Consider the following 19,666-nt stretch of genomic DNA (forward strand, 5'->3'; position numbering starts at 1 on the left):
GTGGAAAAGCAGACAAGCTTGGACAATTTTTGAGAGACTTGAGCCCTAGTTTCCCTCGGCTTTCCCGAATGTTCAAGCGGACCATGTGCCTTTTTGGTAGCACATACTTGTGCCAAAAGCTCTTCTCCACTTTGAACTTCAATAAGTCCAAGTACAGGTCCAGACTTACGGATGATCATCTTCAAGACATACTGAGGGTCGCAACTGCTTCCTCCCTCAGGCCAAATCTGGCTCGGCTATGCGAGAGGAAACGCTGCCAGGTCTCTAGCAGCAAGGAGTAGGCAAGAGAAGCCATGTTCAGAAGAACAGTTCATTTTCTACAGTGTTCCATTCATGTTCAGAAGAAGGTTATAGAACTGTTAATACAGACATTTCAATCTAAATACAGCAGATATAGAAGACTGAAAGATACACACAAGTTCACTGACTAAAAATATCTTATTATTATTTTATTTATGTATTACAGATTGATTTATTTTCTTATTAATTCTTAATTTGTTTATTTATTTTTCATATTTTGTGTTAAAAAATAAAAATAAAGAGATTTGAGAAGATTGGAATTTTTTTAACCATGCCTTTCTTGTGGAAAACCTAATGCGGCCAAGCCTCACCCAGACTCTGCCTGCAGCGGCCCCCAGCTAAATTGAGTTTGAGACCCCTGTCCTACACCATAAATCAGTAAGAGAGGGTACGACCTCTCTCATGGCCCCAAGTGCTGTGTGCATGCCAGAGCACTCTGGAAGGCACACAGAGTCTTTACAGACTACTAAGGATCGAACCTCTATCATCATGCAATCGATTATACAACTCTAAGCATATATGAGTAAATATTTCTAAGCATAAATGACAGTCAACAATATAAACCTTACAGCTGGTTGTAATAACAGAATTCATTTGTTTCTCAAATGAGAAAGAGCTATCGAGAAACACTCCTAAATCTTTAGTTCTGAACTTTTCCAGTGGGCCAAGGTCAACATTATTAGATAATGCTAATTCTTTTCCCTTACATTATAACAATGTGAGGAGTTAATGCTAAGTATACTGCCATTAGCGGCTAATTCTAATTAGGGGTGAATAATTATTAGTAGCTAATGCTAATATCATTTTCTCTTCCCTTTTAACAATGTGAACAGCTAGTGCTAGGTAGGCTGATGCTAGCAGCTAATGCTAATTTGACGTGAATTAGCATTATATTAGTGAGGAGTTAATGCTAAGTAGGCTGCCATTAGTGGCTAATGCTAATTTTAGATGAAAAAACATTAGCAGCTAATGCTCATATTGTTTTCCTTTGCTTTGTAACAATGACAGCAGCTAATGATACGAAGTCTACCATTATTAACTATTGTTAATTTGATGTAAATTAGCATTATCCGATAATGGTAACCCTTTTCCCCTGCATTATAACGATGTCAGGAGTTAATGCTAACTAGGCTGCCATTAGGGGCTAACTCTAATTAGGTGAATAATTATTAGCAGCTAATGCTATTATTGTTTTCCCTTTTAACAATGTGAGCAGCTAATGCTAATTTGATGTGAATTAGCATTATATTAGTGAGCAGTTAATGCTAAGTAGGCTGCCATTATTAACTAATGCTACTTTGACGTGAATTAGCATTATGTGCTAATACTAATACTGTTTTCCCTTACTTTTTAACAATGTGAGCGGCTAATTCTAAGTACGCTCTTGTAAATAGCTAATTCTAATTGAGTATGAATTAGCATTATTCAATAATGCTAACACTGTTTTCTCTTACTTATTAAAAATGATAGTAGCTAATACTAATACTCTTTCCCGTTGGGTAACAACGATGTGAGGAGTTAATGCTAAGTAGGCTGCTTTTAGAGGCTTATTCTAATTGGGGCTGAATAACTATTAGTAGCTAATGCTAATATTGTTTTCTCTTTCCTTATAACAATATGAGCAGCTAATGCTAATTTGATATGAATTAGCATTATATTAGTGAGGAGTTAATGCTAAGTAGGCTACCATTAGCAGCTAAAGCTAATTTGAGGTGAATAAGCATTAGTAGCTTATGCTAATACCCTTTTCTCTTCACTCATGGAAGCTAAATAGGCTTCCATGAGTGACTCCTTTCCCTTGCATTATAAAGATGTGAAGAGTTTATGCTAAGTAAGCTGCCATTAGCAGCTAATGCTAATACTGTTTTCCCTTTCTTTATACAACTTGAGCAGTTATTGCTAAGTAGGCCACTTTTCTCTGCTAAAGATTTCTGTGACCATGATAGAAACTCTGATAAGCTAATGCTGCTAAGCTAATGCTGTTTATGGGCCCTGTTAGAATCAATATTTCATTCTCATTCTGTTGTTTGAGAACAATAACAGAAAAATGTGCACTTCAGAACAAATTTATTGTGAATTCAGCTGTGAATGTACAGTTTGTCATTATTTAAGCTTCCATTTCCAAATGTTAGCTGACACTTTATTAGGTACACTGGCATCTATATCAGGTACACCTGTGACCTAAATGTTCCTGCAAACAGACTCCTTGGAGACCCCTACATAAATATCCATGAACTATCCAGCTAGACTAGTGTGTCTGTCCCTGAAAATATTCCTGCATGTGTGATTGTTCATGTGTCATCTGCAGGAAACAAACAGGAAGTGAGTGAAAGACACGGGAAATGTTTCCAGCTCTTCCTCCTCTATCAGATTTTCTCTCCATACCTGAAAGTGTCTAGTCTCCAGCCTGGATCCTTCAGTCCAGCCGACAGCAGCTTAATTCCTGAATCACCTGGATGATTGTAGCTCAGGTCCAGCTCTCTCAGATGGGAGGGGTTGGAGCTCAGAGCGGAGGCCAGAGAAGTACAGCCTTCCTCTGTGATCAGACAGCCTGACAGACTGCAGACACACAAAACAACAATCTATCTGTCAACAGTTGTTTTCTCTTTGTCACAATAACATCTATCCATCCATTATAACTTTATTTATAAGTGACAATACCCAACAGACAACAACAGTCATCTGAAGCTGTTTAACAGTGTAAGGTAACCGCCACCAGTGTGAGCAGCACTTGGTGATGGTGGGAAGAAGATCTCCCTTTGACACAAAGATCCTCCCAGTGAAAACAGGCTCCAGGAGGAGCATCTACCATGACTGGTTGCAGGGTGAGGGGAAAGAGAAGAGATGAGCTCAGAGAGACAAGAACAAAACAGAGAGACAAAAGTTAAGGACATGCAGTAGTGACATATAAAAGCATCAGGAGTGAAAAGAGGGGAGAAGAAAGCAGAGCATCATGGGAAGTCCACCAACAGCCTGAGCCTATAGCAGCATAACTAAGGGATGGTTCAGGGTCACCTGATCCAGCTCGAACTATAAGCTTTATTAAAAAGGAAAGTTTGAAGCTGATCTTCAAAGTAGAGAGAGTGTCTGTCTCCTGAACTCAAACTGGGAGCTGCTGCCACACCCAGTCCAACATAGCCAGGCTTTCTTTGCTGCTTTGACAAAACCTCAAATCCCAGTCAGAGATGATGAGCATCATCACAGTGATGATCATTTCTCTGTAACCCAGGCTTTCTGCTTCAGGATCTGTGCACGCTCACAGGACAAGGAGACCTTTAAACATCATTTCACTAAATGGATGGACTGAGCTCAGCCTACAGATGAACTGGTGCCAGAGATCATAAAGAACATCAAACAGTCAAATTCAACACTTTTAATGGAAATATGAGATTAATGCTGCAGACAATCATGAAGCTGCTGAATTCATGAACATCAAGAATGCAGCGAGTGGTAAAATAAAGATTTGACCTCAGTGTGCTCAGTGTTCCTGTCTATTCCTAACATATTCCTAACATGATAGCTGCACTTTAGAGCTCTAAAACTGGAACTGACACATGTTTAAACTCTACATGTTACTCAGTACATTCAGTTCTGACACTCGCCCACAGTCCAACAAAGGAAACATGGAGATCACATCAGTTTGTCATCAAAGTCTAATTATTAGGGCAACTTAACCTGTTATTATCTCGTTAACTCATTAACTGATTAACGTCAGCAATTATTTTAATCACAGTTTTTAAAATCATGATTATTGTGAAAGTGCTCACTGGCTCTGAATATAACAGCCATGGGTCACAGGAGGGATGTTGATCAGTGCTGGCTTGAAATGGGCGTCATTATGCATCTCAGCCAATGGGAGCATTGAGGGTGGGCCTAATACTACTGCAGCGCTCACATGACCCAGGACAGAGAGAAAGGGGCGGGGACAGAAACATGGAGACAGGTACAGATCTTTGACATGTTCATTTTAAACTGTTCCAGGAGGCAGTGTTGATGCAACTAAAGTTATCTGTTGTTGAAGAAGTCGGTCTGAGGAACGTTCTTAGGATCAACAAATGACGGCATGTATGAGCCTCAAGACGCAGCGTCACAAGAAGAACACATGAGCTGTAGAAAAAGGAGAGACTACGAAAGCCACGGCGTTACAACGTGAACATGCTTGATCAGAGTGTGATTGTGAACAGGAGGAAGACTCAGCTGAGAACAGTGTGGTGGATACAGAGCAGAGCCCACCATCAGTACAGAGGCCTGTCCATTAGAGTGCTGCTCCAACATGCAGCACATGTACTTGGCCACAGCTGCAACATCTGTACCTGTGAAAGCTTCTTCTCTGTTGCTGCTCATATTGTGCAGAAGAAGAGAGTTTCTTTATCATCAGAAAATGTCAATGAGCTTGTGAGTCCTAGCAGCTGGCTCGGTGCAGAGGAGGAAGAACATGTCAAGTCAGAGGAAGATAAATGCAGTTCATGTTGTCAACTCAACCTGGACTGTTGAAAAAGTTTTTCTTTGTCTGGTTTCTGACTGAGATTCTCCAAAGGAAATCCAGCACAAACACACACTTCACACACTCAAAGTCCTGCACAGTAAATGAGCTGATGAGCGTTTGTGCTGCTGCCTGATAACAGAACAATAGTTCTGCTGCTTCCTGTTCTGCAAACACACATTTATAAATGTTCACTTGCTGTTGATCAAAGGTATGTTGGTGGCTCTGGACGCTGAGGGAACTTTGTAAAAAACTAGATCAAATGTTAACGTCCTGGCAGAGGCAAATAACTTTGATTTGATATTTGATTAGATTCATGTTTCAGCTCAGACTGACAGAAATATTTGAACTGCTGCTGTGTTAAAGGGAACACTGCTGTTAGAAAGCACCTGATCTGTTTCTGCACACTGAATGTTGCACTTCTCATACTGCAGTACTATTAAAATAAGTACACAATGCACTACTTTTGAACTCATGATTGCATGTTGCTGTAACAAAGCCATTAATGTGATTCAAAGTGTTCATGGTTTCCCAGCACAACAAATGATTGCACAAGTGTGACTGATCCACTTTCTAATGTGTGTGTAGCCCACACTGTGTGTCACTGTGTCACAGGTGAGTCTGTGTGTCCAGGTTCTATGAGGACAACAGGATATAGTGACTGAGTCCAGCAGCTTAAAGTCTGACTCCATCCTCCATTTAAATAACTCACAGCAACAACTGAATAGCTTTGCCTTTGTGTAGCTGACACTTCATTTTAATGTCCTTCTATTCTGGTTCATCTGGTCTCAGTTTCTATAAGCACACAGGTTTCATCAGGACTCTATGAACTCAGTGATCTTTGCTGGGCCTTAATGCTCTGAACAAAGCTGCACAGCACAAGACTAAATAGAAATGAATCAGTCTTTCATTCTCACTGCTGTTTGACTTCAGCTCTCAATGTCCCACCATAACCCATGGAAAGAATTACTGTCCATCCAGGCTGCTGAACATGAAGCTGAAGAAGGTGGAGTATTGTGAGGGCTGATGGAGATGATGATGAGGAATCCAGGAGCAGTGGGTGGATGGCAGCATCAGCATGAAGGATCAGCGTGAGAACACATCATCATCCACAAAGGAAACCAGTCTGAGTGTCTGACGCTCTTGTTAGAAAGACGCAGTCCCAGCAGTTAGCTTGTCTGCTAGTTAGCTGAGAGCTAGCTCACTTGTACATTGAATACCAAACTGTGTAAACCAGGGGTGTCAAACATATGGCCCGTGGGCCAAATCCAGCCCATGAGATAATTTCATATGTCAAATATTGATGAATTTTCAGGCTTGCTGATAATCAATGTGAGCACGGCTGAGATGTTATTCTGATGAGCAAACCATGTGGCCAAACACTTTAAGAGACAGACTGGGATCATACCATTATGTGAAAGAGGACGGAAATGTCCCATAGACAGCAAGGGTGGTGGTAGAGACCAGTACACAGAGAAATGGGAGCTGTACTGAAATGCAAGCGTGTCAGGAAAGAGTGAAAAGGCAAAATGAGCAGCATCTGGCTGCATTTCAGTGATATTGGAGACCACAAAGCTGAGTGCAACATTTATACAGGAGATATACAGGAGACGCTGAGAGCAGAACTGATAAAATTAGGAGCTGGCTAAAGTGAGACCCATTTTTATTTCCACCCATTTTCCACTGTGGAGGACAAAAGGTTTCAAACTGGTCCAGGTCTTAAACCTCACGTGTTCTTCCTAATAGCAGTAAATGGATAGAAATAAGGCTTTTATGAAAACACTGAATACAACTTGCTGCCTTTAAAAAGACTAAATGTACAGTTCAGTATTGAATACTACATAAAATAAACTATATATAAAGTGTGTCTGAATGGCAGAGATGCAGAAATATGTGCATGTAGCACAGAGCCACGGCTCAGTGTCTGAATGAGTCTCACAGACCTGAATGTGCTGTTGAAGCCATTTATAATTATAACGTAATTCTTTACTCGTTTGATCTGCTCCTTACCACAAGCCACCAGACGTAGAAGGTTTTGGACTTTTAATTATATTTTCTGAAGTTTTACAACTTTTCTTACTGTTAAAAACCTCGTTATGGCCATTCATGCTGTACAAAGTAATTAGACATGTGTGGTATCTACAGAAACGTCAGGATCTCAGCTAAAAGTTCACAAAACCATCTCAACAACCACCAAACAGCTAAAACAGCAGGTGAACAGATCACACAAAAAAGATGTAAACACAAATCCCCCTGATCATCTGTTTTTTAAACATGAAGCGTCGTTTTGGACGTTCATTTACTGCTGGTTCAGTGAATTTTGGTTGGACAGTGATGAAACCTGCAGCCTCAGAATCTGTGAGAAGTCTGCTTTCAGCTCGCAACAGCATTGTTGTGTTGTGTGCTGTGGATCCACCTCTGCAAACTCATCACTGTTTCACCATCATGTTTCTACTTAGACAATAACAAAGGAAGCAGTTCCCAGGAACTACTTCCTGTCTTGTTAACATAAGAGTACGTTGCCCTTCAAAACACCTCCACTTGTCCTCTTATTAGAGGACTACCTTATTATTAATCTGCTAATTCTGTCAGTTGATGAAAGAAAAATGCTTGATCTCACCTGAGAGTTTCCAGTGTACAGTGTGGACTCTTCAGTCCTTCAGACAGAAGCTTCACGCCTGAATCCTTCAGGTTGATGTTACTCAGGTCCAGCTGTCTCAGATTAGAGGTCTGAGAGCTGAGACCTGAGGCCAGAGCTTCACAGCTTCTCTCTGACAGGTCACAGTGACTCAGTCTGAAAAATAACAGATAAACAATTACAAAAATAAAACACTTATGTTGAAGTGTAATGAGATACTATTATATTTAGCAATATTTCATCTTGTTTTGTCAGGAAACTGAGCACTGATGCAGAGCAACATGTGGAGAGAATCAGAGGAGAAGAAGTGAAGAGAGAACAGCAGTAAAACAACACTGAATTGTTCAGTGTGCTTTTGATATCAACAGAATGTGTCAAATTTCTTTATTTTGTATTTGTTTTAGTAGAATTGATGATTATCACTTAGATAACAACCACAGGCCAGGTCTAAATTGCACTTTGGTGACAGTTACACCCAGAAATATTTCAGAAACGTGGACAATTTGTGCTCCATTGTATTCAGTATTGAACAAACTGAGTACCGATGACCACTTAGTATTTTTGATATTTTATTTGAGTTGTTCCACCTGATCTGTGTTAACTAGAATAAACATTTAAAAGCTAAAGCTATGATCACATATGTACTTACAGAGCTTTGTTGGAGGCTTTGACCACTGGCAGCAGCCTCAGAAGAGCCTCCTCTGAAGCAGAGTATTTCTTCAGGTCAAACACATCCAGATCTTTTTCTGATGACAGTAAGATGAAGACCAGAGCTGACCACTGAGCAGGAGACAGTTCATCTGTGGAGAGACGTCCTGATCTCAGGGACTGTTGGATCTCCTCCACTAGAGAACGATCATTCAGTTCATTCAGACAGTGGAACAGATTGATGCTTTTCTCTGCAGACAGATTCTCACTGAGCTTCTTCTTGATGTACTGAACTGTTTTCTTATTGTACTGTGAGCTGCTTCCTGTCTGTGTCAGCAGACCTCGTAGGAGACTCTGATTAGTCTGCAGTGAAAGACCCAGGAGGAAGCGGAGGAACAAGTCCAGGTGTCCATTTGGACTCTGTAAGGCCTTGTTCACAGCACTCTGGTGGAGAGACTCTTTTTTTCTAAAAAAACTAAACCGCTTGGAGGTTGTTTGCTGTTGTTCCATCAGATTGAGTCCAGAGTTGCTGAAGGTCAGATGGACATGAAGAGCAGCCAGAAACTCCTGAACACTCAGATGGATGAAGCAGAACACCTTGTCCTGGTACAGTCCTCTCTCCTCTTTAAAGATCTGTGTGAACACTCCTGAGTACACTGAGGCTGCTCTGATATCGATGCCACACTCTGTCAGGTCTGATTCATAGAAGATCAGGTTTCCTTTCTGCAGCTGATCAAAAGCCAGTTTTCCCAGAGACTCCATCATCTTCCTGCTCTCTGGACTCCAGTGTGGATCTGTCTCAGCTCCTCCATCATACTTGACCTTCTTCACTTTGGCCTGAACCACCAGGAAGTGGATGTACATCTCAGTCAGGGTCTTGGGCAGCTGTCCTCCCTCTCTGGTTTCCAGCACATCCTCCAGAACTGTAGCAGTGATCCAGCAGAAGACTGGGATGTGGCACATGATGTGGAGGCTTCGAGCTTTCTTGATGTGGGAGATGATCCTGCTGGCCTGCTCCTCATCTCTGAATCTCTTCCTGAAGTACTCCTCCTTCTGTGGGTCAGTGAACCCTCTGACCTCTGTCACCATGCCAACACAGTCAGGAGGGATCTGATTGGCTGCTGCAGGTCGTGTGGTTATCCAGAGGCGAGCAGAGGGAAGCAGTTTCCCCCTGATGAGGTTTATCAGCAGCACATCCACTGAGGTGGACTTTCTAGGGTCAGTTAGGATTGTAGTTTTGTGGAAGTCCAGAGGAAGTCGACACTCATCCAGACCATCAAAGATGAACACAACCTGGAAGTCTTCAAAGCTGCAGATTCCTGCTTCTTTGGTTTCAGTAAAGAAGTGATGAACAAGTCCCACCAAGCTGAACTTTTCCTCTTTCAGCACATTCAGCTCTCTGAAAGTGAATGGAAATATGAACTGGATGTCCTGGTTGGCTTTGTCTTCAGCCCAGTCCAGGCTGTGTTTCTGTGTTAAGACTGTTTTCCCAATGCCAGCCACTCCCTTTGTCAGCACTGTTCTGATTGGTTCATCTCTTCCAGGTGAGGCTTTAAAGATGTCTTCTTGTCTGATGGTTGTTTCTGGTCTGTCTGGTTTCCTGGATGCTGTTTCAATCTGTCTGACCTCATGTTCATCATTGACCTCTGCAGTCCCTCCCTCTGTGATGTAGAGCTCTGTGTAGATCTGATTCAGGAGGGTTGGGTTTCCTGCTTTAGCGATGCCCTCAAACACACACTGGAACTTCTTCTTCAGGGTGGATTTAAGGTTACGATGACAAAGTGGAGCTTGAAGTTCTGAATGAGAAGAAAAATAAACACTCAATTCCAAAAAGAACTAATCTTTAAAACATGTTGCTCCATCTTCCATCTCTGGAAAATGTTCATTTATCCAGCAGCTTAAATCTTTAGATAAATCCTCTTACTGCTCTGCAGACGGTCAGCCAGCTCCTCCTGCTTCATTCTCCTCAGGAAGTCCACTGTGATCTTCACAAACGCCTCTCTGCTGCTGCTCCTCTGACTCTCTAAGCATTCTGGGTAATCTGGACTCAGAACCTTCTGGATCTTCTTCAGCTCGTTCTTCACAAAAGTGATGATGTTGTCCTCCAGCAGCTGGAACAGAATATTTATGAATGAGCCAATCAGACTGAAATCATGGAGCCAAACATCAGATCCATGTTGGACACACTGACGATCCACTGGTCTACAAAGAGCAGCATGGAGATGACTGTGAACAGAACAGATGTAACAGTAGTTGTTGTACATGTACAGACCATAAATATGGAGTCCAGCTGTGTTTGATGCTGCTGGGCAGACTGACCACTGGGAACCTCTGAGCTCTGCTGGTCCACTCTGTGGAGGAACCATGAAGGATTAGATCCACACAGGATAAAGATCCAGGAGTTTCTGCTCAAATAACTTCATCTGAATCAAGTCTGTCAAGTTTTAAACTCTCAGATTGTGAACATATCAGTAATTTTCAGTCTGTTTTCATGGACGTCCTTTCAGTGGTGATGTCAGGGATGATTTTGAAGAAGCTCATCAAACTGAACCATCAGCAGATCACTGCTCCAAAACCAGAACATGATCCGAGTCTCCCTCCACCACCAGAACACCAGCTTTACTAACGTGGTAGATCAGTGTAGTACAGATCAATAACTGATGAGTCATTTGATCAAAATCACTGAGTGCTTCACGTCTGACCCTCTGATGCTTCTGTAGACATTTTGCATATTTAATGAATGTCTGACAGTTTTACATTCATTCTATGAACACAGTGGAAATGTTGTGTTATAGTCTCCATGTTGTTTCCAGCATCATAAATTCTTAAGTTCAGAAAATTAGATTCTTTCTTCACAGCTGAAAAACAACAACATTTATTCTCTATTGAAATCTGCATCGTCCACTCCAAAGGTCACAATCTGAAGGTAACATCTGGTTTTGTTCCCTGTGGTTAACTCTGAGCATCAGTATGGTGGGATTTATCCACTACATCCACACCACTGTGGTTCAGTGTTGTCCTGATGGAGTAACAGCAGCCAGTATGATCCAGGCTTTAGCTGCTGGGTCTCTGTGTGACCTCTCAGACTGTTTAACAGATCAGACACAAAGAGAATCAGAGCAGCTCTGTTCTTTAAAGACAAACATGAACCCACTCAGGTCACACTTTCCCCACAGATATGAGCATCACTGTCCTCAAACAGCAAATGACCAAGTCGAACATTTGGATCTTTTCTCTTTCATTCTTTTCTTTTTAATGAATCTTTGTAACAATCTGAGGATGTTTCAGGTCATATTTATCCAGGAAACACAAACATGTAAAGGAGTCATCACAGCTCTCTGACCTCGTTGCTCCAGGTTCACCACTGAAGTTTGGAGGGTCACCTTTGGACCAGTCGCTCCTCACAGACGGACAGCTGGACCCTGCAGACTGTGACCTCTGACCTCTGCAGACACAAACATGATTGAAGCAGCTGTGATCACACAGACTGCAGATAATGCAGCTGTTTCCTGTCAGTAACATCCTCTTAGATTAGAGTTCAGCTTTTTACAGGAAAACTGGACAAAACTGATTTTTGTTACAAACTCATTTTCATTTCCTCTCAGCTCACAAACACAGTCAGACAATCAACCAGAGTCAACACTGATTATAATGTCAGTGCAGAATTATTTCTGTTACTCAGTGAGTTCAGCTCTCTGACCTCGTTGCTCCAGGTTCACCACTGAAGTCTGGATTTAGAGGTTTGGACCAGTCACTCCTCACAGACGGACAGCTGGACCCTGCAGACTCTGCTCTGTCCTCCTCTTCCTCCATCATCATCTTCAGTCAGTCTGAGAGGTAAACCACAAACACTCAGTGAGTTCACATTAACAGGAGGAACTGAGTTACAGTCGCTGACCTCTGACCTGTCATGTGACCATGAAACCAGGTCAATGTGTCTGTAGGTTCAGTCATCCAGGTCATGTGATCTAAGGAGCTTGGAGAGAAAAGAGACGTCTTTAAGTTTCTGGAAGACGTTTCATCTGAGAAGCTTCTTCAGCTCTAAAACCAAACGGTGGAGAGTCCCAGATATTTAAACCTGAGAGGGAAAGAAAGCATGTCGCTGACCCACCACTGATGTTATTTCAAGGAGCAAACTGAGAGCCTTTGCACCAGGAGCACAAACATCAGCTCCAGCAATGATCCACTGATGTGTTTTTATTCCATGTATGAATGTTGTTATTGACAGAGATGACGTTTGTGTGTCAGTGATGCAGTGACTGTTGTTGTTACCTGTACAGGCTGGTTAGACTCTATGAAACAGATCATACAGATCTCTGCATGTTAGAAGAGACTATTAAAGGTCATGAATGAGACAAAGGCAGGGAGGCGTCCTTTACAGCTAAACAGCAGAGTGAGAGAACAGCCAGCACCTCTACATTTATCACATTATACAGCACATGTATGATACTGACAGGGATGAGAAGAATTTAGTGATTCTGATCCCATCATTGATATTACTTATTGATTCTCAGTAGCTCTGCTCTGACAGTCACCACCATCACTGAGCAGCATATCAAAGACATTTGTGCACATTAACTGCATGTTGTGGCTCAAATGTTTGTGCATGTTGGAGGCATTTCCTCTTTGTTGTGATCAGTGTTGGTCATTACTCAAAACAGTCATTATTACACATATTACACAGAACACTTTAATTAAAAGTAATGGAGTACGTTACTTCATTACTCCTCATAACATTACTTTGATGTTAAAATGAACAAATGAGCATGTAACAACATAAAGCTGAGGTACAGCCCCACACACCAACACAGATCCTGATGAGGTCACGTGATGTTTCTCTGAGTGTTTATGAACACAAATCAAAGATGAAACAGCACAAAGACACTTCAAAGTGATTCTACTGTAGAAACATGAACAGGTAGAAACCTGCAGCCTGACTGCTCATCACTTTGTTACCTGTTCAAGTTCAGCAGCAGCAGCTCACTTTATCACGGTGCTGGTCTGGGGTCAGTGTTTACTCAGCTTTAACTCACTCTGGGTTCTTGGCTAGCTTAGCGTCAGAGCTCTGCAGGTGTCTCGTGTGTAAATATTAATCACAGTGACAGTAAAGGAGGTAAAGGGCTGTGACGTCATCACGTACGCTGCGTCCTCTGTGGGCTCTGACTGAACTCAAAGTACAAACTACAAGTACACAAACACGAACGTAGCTCAGAGTGGCGGACACACTCGGCCTCGTTGGTCCAGCTGTGAGTCCGTTACCGTGAACTATGGAGCGGCAGATTTGTGCTGAACTAAGCTGCACACAGCTGATGTTAGCCAGGAAACACTACACACTGACTTTAATGGAGAGACCGGAAATACAAACACACACAGTTTGTTGTGTGAAGAAATCAAACACGAGCTGAACAAACAGTAAAGTTCCTAAAGACAAACTGTTAAAGGAGGAAACAAAGCAAACTTACAGTTTCTTCACACCAACAACAAGCTCCACTCCACACCTGGACACTAAACACGGACACACAGGTGAGCTGCTTCCTGGAAGGAGGCGGGACTCCACCTGAAACTCAGCACAGGTGGGAGGGGCTCAGCTCTGTGTGTGCTGATGTGTTAACTTTAAAAATATGCCGTCTGACTGCTCAGACTGAGTCAGAGTAAAGTTCACATGCTGACGTGTGGAGACATGAAACCTTGTTGTAGCTGCAGGTGTGAACACACTGATCCCAGATCAGCTCTGCTGTATTTGTAACATGAACATTTCTGCTGCAAAGCTTCAAATGTTCAGCATGTTTCTCTGTTTCCAGTCTATAGATCCAGTCACACTTTCTACCTTCACCTGTGCAGTAAAGACTGAGAGCAGAGCTGAAAGCAAGCGTCCAATCAGTGAGCAGCATCAACACCTGAGCTTCATTCAGACTCTGTTATTGAAGATGTTGTTGGTACAAAGTTCATCTGCTGCTCACATGAATCCATGAAAGATTTATTTCACTGAATGTTTCTTCAAAGCTCATTTCAACCTGTTGAAGTCATGAATGAAAGTGCAGACTGAGAGTGGATCACATGATGTTTGAGGTGTGTCATGTGACATGTTCAGTATTGTCACACATGTCTAGATTGTCCCTGATATCATAACTGCTCAAACACTGATGATTATATTTGAAGAATTATTCCTGATGGCAGCAAAGTTTGAATGGAGCTCTCTGTCTGTGCTGATTTGTCGCCCTCTGGAGGTCAAAGCACAAACTGCATGATGTCACTGTAACCACCACAGTGACAGGAAGTGTTTTTATGACTGAAACACTGAAATGATGCTAACGGCTGTCGTTAGGCTCACTGACAGCAGTGCTGATGTGTTCATGTCAAACACTGGCTCAGGTCAGACTCCTTCATCCTTCTCCAGCGTGAGGCCGCCCTCAGACCCACAGGAGCTCTGACCTTTGACCTCCTGACCCTAACCATTTTAGTCTTGTTGCATCTTTAAATGCAAATCCTGTGAAATGGTCAGGGGCGGCTCTAGAGAAATTTTCTTAGGGTGGCAAAATCAAAGCCTTTTCCCCCCAAACACATATGCAGGTGGTTACATGTGGTTAAAATGATTCAAATGCAGTAAGTATGCACGTTTTTCATATAAATATAGTCTATAACTTAATTATTGTCTGTACCCACATGATTACACACTTTAGTTACATGAAACATGTGAGTTTTGATGTTATGTACTGTACAGCCTGTATATTAAATAAATATGTAGCCCAATAAGTATAAACTCCAGAAAGCTACACAACATGGGGCGCTTCATTTACAAACACAAGTCTAACTTAAGTTTCACTGTTTTTGTTAGAAAACAGTCACATTGTTGCAGCTTAAATTACACAAAATGTCAGAAATCTGCACTGTCATGAACAAACATGTAAACCTCATTTTTCATGATTTGTTGGATTCACCCTCTGAGGTCTGAAATACAACCGGACATTTGTGACTCCTTTGAGTTTACGTTTGTATTTCACCCTCAGATTTTTTCATTTTATTTTTTCCTCCTCTTGCTTTGTTTGGTATCTTTTCAGCTCAACTGAAATTAGTTGTTTTTTCACTGACATACTGCATTAGTATTACTATTACTATTAATGTAACTATTACTGATCGGAAATCACACAAAGAACCTAAAATCCTAGCAGTATTTTTTACTGTAAAAAAACCACAGACGTGTTGGGTAAATGTTTATAACTTGAAATGCAAATATAAATTGTACATTTTGTAAACAGATACAACTATTTATCTAAAAATGCAGCCAATACACCTGCTGTTTTTTCATTTTCTACAACCATTTAAAATAGCACTCACCTTCCTTCCATTTCCACAGTGTAACATCCACCCACCTGTGTAAAATCAGAAATTCCCATGGTGTTGTTCAAAATGTGCTCTGGCACAATCATAAGCATCACTTGCTGCTGAAAACAAGAAGAAAGCCGGTCCTGCTATGGGCTGAACCATTTGTTAATGTGGAGGGGGGGACACTATGGAATATATCCAGTTTTAGCATTTATATTCACTGCTGACTGTAACTACGCTCAAACTGTTAAACTTATTTTAATAAACAACACTGTCATATGCAAAACTGGGGTGGCACTTGGGGTGGCAAGGGATCATTTTAGGGTGGCACTTGCCACCCCATGCCACCCTTCTAGATCTGCCCCTGCTGATGAAGCCAACAGGTTCGCTTCATTTGCAAAAAGCAGATATGAGTTTCTGAGGCCACAGTCTTCTGTGGCAGAAGGGGAATCAGGGGAAGCCCTGGAGGAGTCCACCACCCACCAGAAACAGGTCTGAGCTCTCACTGAGTGGTAAAGGGGCTACACAGCCCACATGAGGCTGAGGGATGCAGCCTTCTGTCAGACTGTCACTAACACAGAGAAACACCCGTGTACACTCATACTCATGGGCACATACACCAATCAACCTAACCCCACTAACTGCTCGTCTTTGGACTGTGGGAGCCAGAGAACCCAGAGAGGACCCAGACATGGGGAGAGCATGCAAACAGCTTAGATGTTAGATTTGAACCCAGAACCTTCTTGCTGTCAGGAAACAGTGCCAACCACTTTTCCACTGTGCTGCCTGTTTGACTCTGATACACCCATTTTTGAGCTCTTAAAAACAGCCCTCCACACAACAGAGACAAACCATAAAGGACTTTGTGGCTTGTAGCAACCAAAGAAAGTTTAAGGTGCAAAATAAATAGGTTGAAAGGAAAGTAATAAAGGAAACATGTAATTATAACAGTAATGTTGGCTGTGTATCACGTGTGGCATGTCATTGTGGGGCTGGCCTCTGTTGGGATTGAGAATATGTGATGGCGGGGGCAGGGTTGGTTACTGGGGTTTATCCTGATCTCCTGTTTAGTGGAACTGTGCTCCTTTGAATCCACAGCACTAACCTGGCACATACACATAAAATGCATCATTGCTACAGAGCACAGCAGGACTCATTATGAGTGGTGGGGCAGGCTGGATGGTGTTGAGGAGTCGTATCGCAGTGACATTGGCTCCCCTGCTTCACTCTCTCCTGCCCCACTAATGCAACTCACTAATCCCTCTGTCCCCTTTAGGTGGGGCTCACGCTGACAAGATAAAATACAATATAAGCTGCACGACTGGTGGGTGGGGGCTGTGCTGTCAGCCCCCCTGGGTCTGCTCCTCTGTGATCCTCAGTGGGCCAGTATGCCTCTCCTGGTAGCTCCATGGGGGATGGTGTGGTGGGTTGGTGGGTGCCATGGCGACTATGTGTGGACTTCACATTTTTGTCTGCTGTGACAGCTCCTTGATCTGGGCGGGGCCAGTGGGGTGTGGGTAGGTCCTTTGTGGGGCTTTGGACGTTGCCTGAATATTGTCAGGCAGCTGGGTGCTGTGCCTCGACCCTTTCTTCCTTTGCATTTGTGGTTTGGTGCCATAAATGCACAACACAGAAGAGCCACCTCGACGGGACAACACTCAGCGGTTCATCTGTCTCTCTTCCACAGCATGTCTTTATCCTGTCTTCCTTCTCTCACCTCAACCAATCACAGCAGATGGCCCCGCCCCTCCCTGAGCCTGGTGCCGGAGGTTTCTTCCTGTTAAAAGGGAGTTTTTTCTTCCCACTGTCGCCAAAGTGCTGCTCATAGGGGGTCATATGACTGTTGGGTTTTTCTCTGTATGTATTATTGTACGAGCTACCTTACAGTATAAAGCACCTTGAGACGACTGCTGTTGTGATTTGGTGCTGTGTAAATAAAACTGAATTGAATTAAGAAACAACTCTTAGATTCCTCACATGATTCTCCTGTATTCCTACGGGACGCCAAGGTAATATAACATGGAAGTGTGTCGCAGTGCCTGGTGGCCACATGTTACCCATAAACTGTCAACCTGACCGTACTGTAGCTACGTCCAAAGACTAGTTAAAGATTAAAGCTTTTTGGGGGGTTAAATCTGACATAAATAAAGAAACAATAACATTAAAGTCGATTCTTTTGATCACTGTAGTTCTACTTTGAGGATATGACGTGTAAAAACCCTCAGTCGTGGCTGGTGGATCTCACATTCCTGGTCTTTGTAATTCCAGTTCAATGAAGCCTCATTTTCACCTTTTTCTAGATAAATTTTCCCAACTGTTCTAATGTCCATGCTGTGGCATTGTCCCATCATTTGTATTTCCTGTTAATGGATTTTTAATATGGTCTGGGAAATTACTATATATGAGTAACTTCCTGTTGTATTGCAGCTTAAGGCCATTGTCACTGAAATAAAGCCCAAGTTGTAATAGTTTGCATCCAGAACGAGGAAAACGAAGAAACCCAAACACTGCTCAGTGGATGAGTCCGTCCTGGAATAAATACCAGCACAAAACTCAAAAGAAGAGCTTGTTTCCTCGAAGCAACAACAGAAAGCTCTTTGTCTCTACAGATGTTTCTGGGAAACACGTTAACAATATTTAAACATTTGTTCTTAATAAACGTTTTTACTTAATGATGCTTTATGATATTTCTATCTGACCTAATGCAGCAGCGTATCCACATGAACTCTGCAGTGTTTCTACCCAGAGGCCACCGTGGTCCTTCTTTACTAATGCTGAGGGTTTTCTCCCAGCCGTGATAGCCTTTGACAGGTAAACTGAGTCATTCCAGCCCAGTGCAAAAATAACCTCCCTGTCTGCTCTTAACTTCACGCATCGATGCTAAAACGTTGCATAACTGAACCTGCAGACTGTGATCCTGTAGCTGTCGAGGAGAGGGCTTGATGCCGTCCATCTTCTGCTCAATTAACAACGCCTGCAACCTTTTGAGCCTTTGTCCTGCTACAGTCACAAATATAACATCATCACTCTTTATTTGATCCACTACACTGCTGTCATTTCTCTGTTATGGCCCCACAAGGTCACTGAATCAACCCCACAGCATCACGTACAAGTTTTCAAAGCGGTGTTCTAATCTGCTTCGAGCTTTCATCATTTTAGCCAGCCCCTCCGATCTTCTCCAGGTAAACACTACAAAGAAAGAGTTCAGTCTGAATAAAACATCTTGTGCATGTCACACGATACAGCATCCACAGCAGTATACACTGCAAACAGCAGAAGCTCTTCCTTCTTAGCCTTCGGTCCAGCAGTGATGACCTCCTCCTGCTTTTGGTTCACATCACCTTTCTCCTGAAAATCTGAGCTGGGCTTGACAAACCCTCAGCTCAGCATGATATAAAGGTAGCTCTTCTAGTGTATTTGCCATCTCCTGAGCTCTCATTGTTACCATCTCACATTCTTCTCCAATCCATGGTTAGGGAGCTGCTCATAAGGGGTCATATGATTGTTGGGTTCTTCTCTGTACCTATGAAGCGCCTTGAGGCGACTTTTGTTGTGATTTGGAGCTATATAAATAAAATTGAATTGAATTTTCAGGGTCAAAGTTCAGAGGAAAGTTTGTTCAGCAAATGAATGACAATAAATCATACATGTTTGCTGATTCACAGGTTAACAGCCTGGAGGAACAGGGCTGTGTCGTTCCTGTGATGTGATTCAGCTTTATTTCAGTATTAAATTATTCTGTTATTATATGTTACCTTATATATGTAATCAAAGTAGTTGAATTAGAATACTGCTGTAGATCACATTATACCCTTTAATATAGAGTGTGTGAGCTGTATGTAGTTTAGTTCTCATTATACTTTTGAGTTAACAGAACATATTCACATATTAGTTCATTAGATAAATGTGCATCACTCTGTATCCTTGATCTGCTGGGAATGTGTTACACTGTTTTCTTGACATGCTTAATTGTTGAATCATGAAGAGAAGGTTGTAAGCAGGAGACTCTGTGTCTAAGACAGGGGAGATAGATAGACCACATTCCACACCCCCACCTTACAGAAAGCAGAGAAACAGGGAGATCACGTGACCCGTCGGCAGGAATGCCAGCGTAGTTTTTAGCTCTGCACACATTGTCACTGTTTATCACTATCCTGTCATATAAATTAGTTATCTCGACGCCGATCCCACTATGGACACCTCTTCAACCAGAGACTCACGGAAAAGGGAGATTGCTCAGTCTCCCTTAAAGAAAAAGTTTAAAGATTCCTCTG

The 19,666-nt window shown here is 42.3% G+C and overlaps 1 protein-coding gene across 1 annotated transcript in view; it reads right to left on the reverse strand.

Moving 5' to 3' along the window:
• LOC147336915 (protein NLRC3-like) overlaps nt 1-11,888 on the reverse strand; it is a 70,852-nt gene extending 58,964 nt beyond the window's left edge. Inside the window, exons 1-6 of the mRNA XM_086287170.1 lie at nt 11,770-11,888; nt 11,413-11,514; nt 10,342-10,420; nt 9,994-10,180; nt 8,071-9,865; nt 7,404-7,577 (exon numbers count right to left, since the gene is read on the reverse strand). Coding sequence (XP_086143296.1) covers nt 7,404-7,577; nt 8,071-9,865; nt 9,994-10,180; nt 10,342-10,420; nt 11,413-11,514; nt 11,770-11,888 — 2,456 coding nt within the window. The remainder of the gene's footprint in view (nt 1-7,403; nt 7,578-8,070; nt 9,866-9,993; nt 10,181-10,341; nt 10,421-11,412; nt 11,515-11,769) is intronic.
• Nucleotides 11,889-19,666: the final 7,778 nt, after the last annotated feature.

The sequence above is a fragment of the Aulonocara sp. 'chitande type north' Nkhata Bay genome, linkage group LG3, assembly GCF_057382095.1.
Source record: "Aulonocara sp. 'chitande type north' Nkhata Bay isolate Kocher_YH1m ecotype deep benthic linkage group LG3, A_spYH_male_GT1.1, whole genome shotgun sequence".
NCBI lineage: Eukaryota > Metazoa > Chordata > Actinopteri > Cichliformes > Cichlidae > Aulonocara > Aulonocara sp. 'chitande type north' Nkhata Bay.